This window comes from Trachurus japonicus, chromosome 24 (assembly GCF_045865225.1).
Source record: "Trachurus japonicus isolate A0001 chromosome 24, Traja_1.0".
Taxonomy (NCBI): Eukaryota; Metazoa; Chordata; class Actinopteri; order Carangiformes; family Carangidae; genus Trachurus; species Trachurus japonicus.
In genome coordinates this window covers 4,262,004-4,271,711 of record NC_140930.1, presented here as the reverse complement: position 1 = coordinate 4,271,711, position 9,708 = coordinate 4,262,004, and the positions used below count along the sequence as shown (strand labels likewise).

The following is a 9,708-nucleotide window of genomic DNA, read 5'->3' as shown; positions in this document are numbered from 1 at the left end:
AAAAAAAGCATGCAATTTATCATTTGTTTACATTATTCTGAGTGGGTATGCCTTTATGCAAACAGGAGATTGTAGCGCATACAAAATAATTAACCCAAATAACTTCAGATAAGACCAAACCGAGATAAGATAAATAAAATAAATATATTTCCATACAATAGTTTACATTTTCCATACTTTCACAGACTTGGAAATGTATAAAATCAAATTCCATACCTTCCATACTTGCGTAGTAACCCTGTAAGTAAACTATAGCGAAGAAAAGAAACTGGATTTAAAGAGTGGAGATCAACCATCTGTTCATCTGTTCTGTCTCAGAAACTACGGACAATAAAGTTGTTTAAAAAAAAACAGCTGCTGTGATATTAAAGATCCAGTTTTTACCGTTTCCTATTTTAAATAACATTTAAAGAGGTGATTTTATGGCTCAACCACCAGGAAAACTCATCAACTAAACTACTTTAATGAACTTTAATGTCACAGTTTTGTTCTATAATAAAGTTCAACGAGAGAAAACTCAGTGTTTTTCAGTCTTTGTGCCGTTTTAATTAATAAATAACAGATGATTGTTGTGTTTTACTCTGCAGCTCAGCGTTAGGACACAAGTTAATCAACAACCTGGCAGAAAAAGCTTCAGTTTGCAGAGAGAGGAGGTCACCAGAGGTCAGAGCTCAGGCTATATTTAGTCATCTGTGTCATCAAACACCTGGAAACATCTGCTCTCTGTCCCGATGATGGGAATATTAGTCATCACTTCATTAATCAATATTATGTTGATCAGTTTTCCGGGAATCGGGAGCAGGTTTGTTGTTTTTCTTCATCACATGGGATCAGGACCAGGAATCTGAGGATTCGAGTATTTTTTTAAGCCGTTTGATTTGTTTCTTTTGGTCTGAATTACTATTAACACTATTTTTTTTTGTTTTGTTTTTTTTACCTCACACAGTTTCTGGGAAAAGTCTAATATCTAAACTCTCAACAACTTTCCAGTTTGAGTCAGATGAAACACAGTTTTCTGGCAACGTGCACAGACCCACAAGGAATCATGTAAATGTGATTTTGATTTCAATTTTTCATGCATATTTTTACACATTCTTTTGTTTTTCCAAACTCCTCAGGTCTAATTCAGATTTTTCAGTCTTGGGTGGTTTTTTTTTGTTACTAAAAGAAAAAGTCAAACCCAAACCAGCCCCGATGGTTCATGACTGACACAGAGAACAACTCCCCCGACTCTTTTGGTCGACCAATAGTCGTCATTCAGGGTGATTAGTCGACTAATCCAAACAGAAACGTCTGTAACAACATCGTAAAAAGTCGCTTTTGACAAAAAAGTCGCCAAGAGGGTTTAGGAAAGTCGCCACATTTAGCAAGAAAGCCGACAAGTTGGCAATACTGTTCAAAACAGCGATATCGCAGAGACCTGCCACGTAAAAATAAACCACAAAAACTGACGAGTGAGTGTCAAGACTTCCTGTATCTGGCCCTTCAAATTAAAAGCCCCATTAATTTCAAGATTTCCTGCAAAGGATTAATAAAGTATCTTTAACTTAACTTCAACTGCTCAAAACTGCGATATCACACAAAAAAAACTGACAGCAAGTGTGTATCAAGACTTCCTGTATCTGGCCCTTCAAATTAAAAGCCCTATAGCCTTTCATATACAATTCAGTCATTGATTTTGACTTAATTTTGACAAGACACGGCTCCAAAGGTTTGTTTTTTTCCCCTGCGACCGATCGACCAATGACTTTTTAGACGACTAATGCTTGTTCGACACTCTAGACCAAAGCAGATAAAATTAAATGCACCTTGTTAAGTTTGAGCTGCACCAGATAAGAGTTAGTTACTGTTTCACCACATCCTACTTCCTCCCAGAATCCTCCACTGCTGCTGCTGCGGCTCAACGGACAGACGACGACAGAGCGACACGCAGGATTCAGGCGAGGATGGATTTCCCTCCATTCACAAAAAAAAAAAAACACACATCATCTTCTGCTGCTTTAAAAGCTCCTCCATCACCGTGGTGATGCATGATGAAGATGATGATATCGTCCTCCCTCAGGTTTCACTCTTGTGCCGTTTCCCCTAAAATAAAATAAATAAATAAATAAAAAGCCAACTCCTCCTGGTCCCAGCTGGTTCTCCTCCTTAACGCTCCTCCTGCCTCCCTGAGCAGCTGCAGCCGTGGATCAGCCGACGTTTAGAGACAGAGACAGAGAGGAAAAAGCTGCTGTCTGTCTGTTTTTTTAAATAAATTATCCATTTCAGGGGCTTTTTAAATGACAAGAACAATAATCTTCAAAAAGTTTAGAATCAGACGCTAGATTGCGATCTGCCTGGTTCGGTCCTAAATAAGCTCTGTTCTTCTTCTTATTCGTCGTCTTCGTCTTCTTATCTCCTGCTGTTCACAGACAGTGAACGCCACACGGCCTGCTGCTGGTAACAGCTTCATGTGTTTTCCTGCCTCATCACAACAAATCCTCTTCCTCCTCCTCTTCCTCCTGATAACACCGGTGAGGCGACATTTAGATTCAGATTCCTCCTCCTGAGCCTCAGTTTGCTCCCTCCTTTTTGTCAGCAGACGGAGGATTTCCTGCAGGACGGATGGTGTGGTGTCGTCCATCGCTACGGTCGGTCAGTCAGAGGAAATGTAAACCCATCTATTTACCAAACATGCGGCTAATCTACCGCCAACACACACACACACACACACTCACTCACATGGAAACATGTCCCACAAACATCTGCAGCAGCGTGGAAACTGGAAGTCCTTTGGGAGCGAAGATAATTTCCTCTGGCGTTTCTCAGGGTGTCGGCCTCTCGTAGAGCTACGTTAAGATGTTTTTTTTCCGTTTTTTTAACCAATAAAACTAAAGTCAACTCCAGCTGGGAGAAAAAACAACCTTTTGCAGCATCATTCCCTCATTCCCTGTTATCTCTCTGTCTCTCTTTCCTTCTCCACCGCTGATGCTGCTGCACAGGAGAGACATTAAAACAACAACTACTACTACTACGACTAAGACTAATTGAAACACATTAGACACTAAAACTAGAAACAAATGCATGAACGTGCATCTGCAAAAAAAAAAAAAAAAAAAGCTTCTGTATCTCCTGAAACCTGCAGGATGTTAAAGGTCAAACTCAATGATCTGACTAGTCATCTAATCTCTAATCTCTCTAAGATACATTCTGGTTGGCTGCTTTTATTTGAACAACTTTCTTCTTTTGTAACCACAACAATAAAAAAGGTATTAGTCCATATTTTTTCTTATTGTCGACAAAATCCCAGGAGAAAACAGAACAACATGTCAGCCTGACACACAGAAAGACTTCCTGAGGAACAACCTGAAACTCAGCAAAACCAATGATGCTCTAATGAGTTTTTTTTTATAATAATAAGTGAAGGAACATCCAGTGCAACAACAACAATGTGAATCCTGAAGGTGTTTTTCTTTTTTAAATCAGACTGACAGTACTTGTTAGAAAAGAGGATTCCACTGTTGGTATTGGTGTTTTAAAAGGATTTGTTGTTAATTAGATTAAATAGATTAATAATCACCATAATCACTTCTGCTTTAATATCGGCCACTTTTGTCTTCCATACATTCTTTAAAAATAGAAGCAACGCAGGAAGAAAAACACAGAATATCTGCAGGTTTATGGTGTTTTTTTTCTCTCTCCAAAGGATTATGTTACTCAATGTGAAGTGGAGATGCAATTACTGATTATATATGATATAATAATTAACGGTTGATCTGTGGAGAATGTGAAACATAAATGAAAAACAATGTCTAAAGTTTCGCTGATACAACGACGGCGGATGAGAAAGAAAAGCATCAAATTCTCTTTTGAGAGGCCAAAACAACCCACTTTTGTGGTTTGAAAAGTTAAAGAAACCATTGATGGATCCTCAAAATCAATCAATTTATCACCTAATCATTTCAATTCTGACGTTTCTAGTGCAACACCCAGCTTTATCATCATGTCTAACACACACGTTAAAGTCTAATCTATAAGGAGATATTAGTTTTATTTTGTTTGTGAGTTTTTCTACTTGGATATTTTACTTTTTTAAAGGATATTGTTAGATATGACCATATTTTAATTCTTTTTATGTTATATTTGTTCATATTTCATCAGTATCCTCTACACCAGAGGTTTTCAACAGAGGGTCCGTGACCCCTACCAAGTCCACAGAGGTGCTGCAGGGGGGTGACGTGGGATTTTTGGTTGATGAGGCAATGTTTTATGTCTTTTAGTCTCAACATCTATGTTTCAAATAAAAATGTCACTTTAAAGAGCTTGTCTGCATGATTACCATGCAGTTGACAGACATTGTTGATATTGGCATTGGTATCAAACAAGCTCTGTTTATAAATGGCAGAGGGACGGCTACTCCACTAGGAAAAACATCAATAATCTGTGTATCATTTGATTAGCTTGAATAGTATTGAATGCACAATAACAAGCTGCATCTGTACATGGTGTTACAGGCACAGTTTGGTATAAGACACATTTTTTTAATATAGTCAGGGTCCCTGCTCCATCAGACCCCTGTTTTAGTGCAACACCCAGCTTGTTTGAGTAATTTATAAGGAGATATTAGTTCTATTTTGTTTGAGTTTTTCCTTTTTGCATATTTTACTCTTTCCTCTGCAGGATATTGTTAGATATGACCACATTTTAATGCTGTTTATGCTTTTTTTGTTCATATTTTACCAGTATATAACTTCTACACTGTAAATGTGAATTATTAAACAGCTGTAGTTCATCTTCAGCAGGAAACACTCCTGTTTACTTGTGTTTTTTTTTACTGCTACATAGATAATAGCCTGCTATCTATTTATAAAATCTATGATGCTAGTTGTAAGTTAGCACTTAGCAGGCTACTTCTGTTTTGTGAGGGATGTGTGGAGCAGTGTGGCTGTCCGGACAAAATGTTTGTTATTTTTATTTTATTTTATGGTGTATTAATAAAATAGTGTCTGTGTTTTGTTTGTCTGTGTTGTGTAAACGTTGTGTAGGGGGCCAACAGCCTCAGTAAAGACAGGAAGGCCCTCTCTGTCACAGCTACAGCTACAGCTACAGCTACATCCAGTTAGCTAGCAGCCAGTTAGCATCGGAGCTAACGGAGCTAACGGAGCTAATCCAATGGAACGTTCGGGACAGATCACCCCCGTAGCGTCGTCACCGCTACCTCCGCCGCCGCTGCTGAAACTAGTCCCGCATGTGTGTATGTGTGTTCCCCCCCGGTGATGTGGCACTGTCACCCGGTGATGTGGCCCCCGTTTTTTTTGTTTTTACCTTTTTCTTTTTTTGTGTGTGTTTTTTTTGTTGGGCAGATGTTGCGTGAGCGAGCGAGCGAGCGAGGCTAATAACGTTAGCCACCTAGCCGGCCGACCGACACACATATTTTGGAACCGATTATGTGCAGGCATCAGCGGGGAGCAGCGATGTGCCTCCGCCGCCGAAGAGAAGAGGAGGAGGGGGAGAGGTGGTGGTGGTGGTGAGAGGGTAAAAATGGCTGCTGCAGCGGAGCGGAGTGTCACAGCTTTCTTACCTTCGAAGAAAAAGCTTCTGTTGTGGGCCATGTTTATTCCATGATCCTGCTGCTCAGATGACAGCGGAGCTCGCTCGTCGGGGGGAGCGGAGCGGCAGGTCCGAGTAGCTGCGGACTGACTGGCTGACTGAGTGACTGCTGCTGCTGCTGCTACGAGTCCCGGAGGAAAGCTCACGGCAGAAATCAGCCTCAGTACCGGAAGTAAAGAGAATTAGGCTTCAAAATAAAAGCACTGTGACATCGTTTGTAGGATATTTACAACAGGTGCTCCAGACTGCCCCTAAAATTTAAGTTTTCACCAACTTGCACTTGTGCAACCACCAAATTTAAAGGGATAGTTCAACATATTGGTAAATTTACTGCCATAACCCCTAGTCATAGGAGGTTCATTACCTTTATTTATTGGTGCATGCTGTTTTGAGATCGGCGGGGCAGAGACGTGAGCTGCTCAGTGAACAAAAATAGAAGCAAACATATTGATTTAAACAACGCAGGAAGAAAAACACAGAGTATCTGCAGATTTATGGTGTTTTTTTTCTCTCCAAAGGATTATGTTACTCAATGTGAAGTAGAGATGCAATTACTGATTATATGATATAATAATTAATGATTGATCTGTGGAGAATGTGAAACATAAATAAAAAACAATGTCTGAAGTTTCGCTGATACAACGGCGGATGAGAAAGAAAAGCATCAAATTCTTTTCTAAGAGGCCAAAACAATCCATTTTTGTGGTTTGAAAAGTAAGAAACCATTGAGGGATTATCAAATCAATCCATTCATCACCTAATCATTTCAATTCTGATGTTTCTAGTGCAACACCAGGCTTTATCATCATGTCATGTCACAGCGGAGGTGAACGGCACCTGTCCCTCATCAAACTAGTCAAATACACAATCCAACAAGTCCAAAACGCTTTGACCTGAACATTCACCACGCTATGAAATAATCATGTATAATTATGTAACATTATTACACGGCTCTATTCATGAGTTTCAAATGTAGTCCTACACCTGCCATGTTGGGTACCAACACAGGTGTTTCAATTCGAGTTGTATTTCTCATTGGTGTAGAACTAATTAATTAGTTTGAATCACCTGTGGGTCCCCAACATGGCAGGTGTAGGACTACATTTGAAACTCATGGATTGAATGTTGCTCTGTGATTGGTCCATCGCTGCGGTCTGTTATTTCTGTATAATGACCGTCATCAAGTATTTTATTGCACATTTTAAATCAGAATCAGACTCTGTTTTATTTGCCAACTGCTTAAAGTATGCAAGGAATTTAACTAATGTTTACATCAACTCACAACATAAAATGAATAATTTTATGTAACTATGCTTATAATTACTATAAATGGAGAGGATGTTTTTAGTATTACAGTGTTATTGCATTGGGATATAGTTTAGTATTAGTATTAGTATTTCTATTCATAGTACTTATCAATTATAACTAACATTGTCTTTTGAGGTATTAAGGTGCAATTTGTAAAACATTTAGAACTACCTATATTTTTATTTTTTGTAAATCAGCATCTTTAAAAAGTAAAACATTTTGAATTGCCGTAGCGTATTAAATGCATTATAAAGCAAACAAAGCTGCCTTGCCTTGTTTTAACAACAATTAATGTTATAGTTCTGTGCCGAGGTTTGGACACAATAATACTAATCTAACAGGAATTAACATAAATATCTTCTGGGAATCTCTCAAATCTCACATTTGACCAAAACAGTGACAAATTACATTCTGTCAGAGGTAATCAGACTCTTACTTTTATTTTGAAGGTTATATCTGGACGTGTCTTGTCTTAACTTTATCCAGCTTGGTAGCCTACTGAACTACATAGACACAGCCTTCAGAGTTTCAGCAATACTATATTATACTATGTGTCAACTTTTTTTTTCTTTTTTTTTTTTAATAGTGACGAAGACACACGATGTTAAAGTTTTAAAGGGATTTCCTCTCTCTTATGTTTAATTCCCTCAGGCATATTAGAGATGAACAGAATAAACACTGAGGGAGAATTAAGAGATAAAGACATAGAAAATAAAATAAACTGATAAAATGAATTACAAGACACTGACAGGAACAGAGATATTACAGGAGATTATAGAAAATACCACACAATCATCTGTAAATATGTTGTTGTTTTTATTCAATCCCAGCAGGAACATTTCCATTTATTTGACTTGTATGTGTCACAGCAGGATCATGTAGTAATTAAAGATTAATAATTCATGATAAAAACACAGAGGAAATAATAAATAAATGAAAACCAAGCAGAAATGTGCAGGTTCAGTCTCTTTAACATCATGTCAGGCTGCATGAAGAGACGGAGATACAGAAGCTAGATGGCGATGTTCCTCTCTGAAACTAGATGAATAATTATCTTCAGTACCAATGATGTCACCGCTCACACCTCACCGGTTTATTCTCACTGTGGTTCAAACCAGAGGAGAGAGAGTTTTAGACACAATGTTATACATATGAAAAGAGTCATTTAAAAAGTTTTGTGGTTTTAGTTCAAATTAAATTGACAGACAGTAAAGGATTAAGTGAAGATTAAAGCTCCTTCAAAATAAAGGTAGACGTTTGTGTTAAAGCTCCATACAGTATAAAGGTAGATGTTTGTATTAAAGCTCCATACAGTATAAAGGTAGATGTTTGTATTAAAGCTCCATACAGTATAAAGGTAGATGTTTGTATTAAAGCTCCATACAGTATAAAGGTAGATGTTTGTGTTAAAGCAGAAGTAAGTGGTCCGGTCGTTTTCGCTAATGCTGCGTTCCATGCAGGCTTTTGAAATCGTAAATTACAGCTTCAAGTCACAACTTACGACTTTGTAGCGTTCCAGGCAACCCACTCGTGTTTTTCCGACCTGTTTTACCGGTGAAAGTCACTATAACGGCCACTCGTAACTTCCAACCCGTGAACTCGTACCAGATCGAACTGGTACGACTTCACGGTCGGAAAAATACGAGTTTCCTTGAACGCACCATAACAGTCCTCGTCCCTACGTCGCCACATTCACGGCGTTCCTTGGCTGCACACACAGCCCTGCATGCCGTTCTCTCTCCTCATTGGATAAAAACTGTAGGATACGATAAATGTTTTCTCCTCGGCTCAGAGCAGAGCAGAGGGACTGACAGACCCGTGTTTCAGACCAAACACTCTATGTAAGTGATTGCTGTCGGAAGATATAACTATTTAAGACTTATATTAACACAAATATATCACTTACTTCTGCTTTAAAGCTCCATACAGTATAAAGGTAGATGTTTGTGTTAAAGCTCCATACAGTATAAAGGTAGATGTTTGTGTTAAAGCTCCATACAGTATAAAGGTAGATGTCCATGTGTAGTGTGATTATAAAGCAGCTCTAGGTTTTATATTAATACTGTGAAAGTATCAAAACCTCAGTCCACAGAGAAATGCACACAGCCTGTATTCAGAAACTGAGCCTTAAAACCAGCCGTCAGGACTTCCTGTCACTTTGTGATGTCACAACTAAGCCCCGCCCCCTCACCACCACCTGGACGCACCACCATCCATCCAACAACTTGCAGGATTTGGTTTCTCTGAGTATTTTATTCTGAAATTTTACTCTATTTTTATTGGATCACCTTAGAAAACAGTCAGCGAATCAGAAAAGAGACTCAAAGCCTTCTCTCTTCTGATTGGCTGACACCGACCTGTTGTTACTAGAGCTCCAGAGAGAAGCTGAGAGAGGAGATGGAAAACTACACTGAGATGAGTTTTTTCTTTCTTTCTTCTTTTTTTTTTTTAGATCTTGAAATAATAACTCCTATCTTCATGTGGATATTAACATTTCTGGTGAATTATGGGACCTTTAACATTGGGGACTCTCAGGCCCCTTCAGATGAAAGTGCTGAAGAAAATGAGGACATTATTTCCTCCTCAGTGTAGCTCCACACAGTCTCTCCCAGGCAGCCCGGCTGATAATTCACAGTGAAATGTGCCGAGTTGCAGGAGCACAGTTCATTAGAGTGAACTGAGTCATGGCTTTCCCCTCTGTTAATGCCCCGCGATGACTATCACACACAGCAGCTCTCTCATTCATTTGCGGCGCCTCCAGAGGCTCAAATTAATGGAAAATTTGCAGATAAACAAGGAACTGGAAAGCAG

At 38.8% G+C, this 9,708-nt stretch overlaps 1 protein-coding gene across 4 annotated transcripts in view; it reads right to left on the bottom strand.

Moving 5' to 3' along the window:
• senp6a (SUMO specific peptidase 6a) overlaps positions 1–5,711 on the bottom strand; it is a 42,565-nt gene extending 36,854 nt beyond the window's left edge. For all 4 annotated transcript variants that reach the window (XM_085770506.1, XM_085770507.1, XM_085770504.1 and 1 more), the window contains exon 1: positions 5,561–5,711. In XM_085770506.1, coding sequence (XP_085626632.1) covers positions 5,561–5,591 — 31 coding nt within the window. In that variant the 5' untranslated portion in view covers positions 5,592–5,711. The remainder of the gene's footprint in view (positions 1–5,560) is intronic.
• Between the last annotated feature and the right edge of the window lie 3,997 nt (positions 5,712–9,708).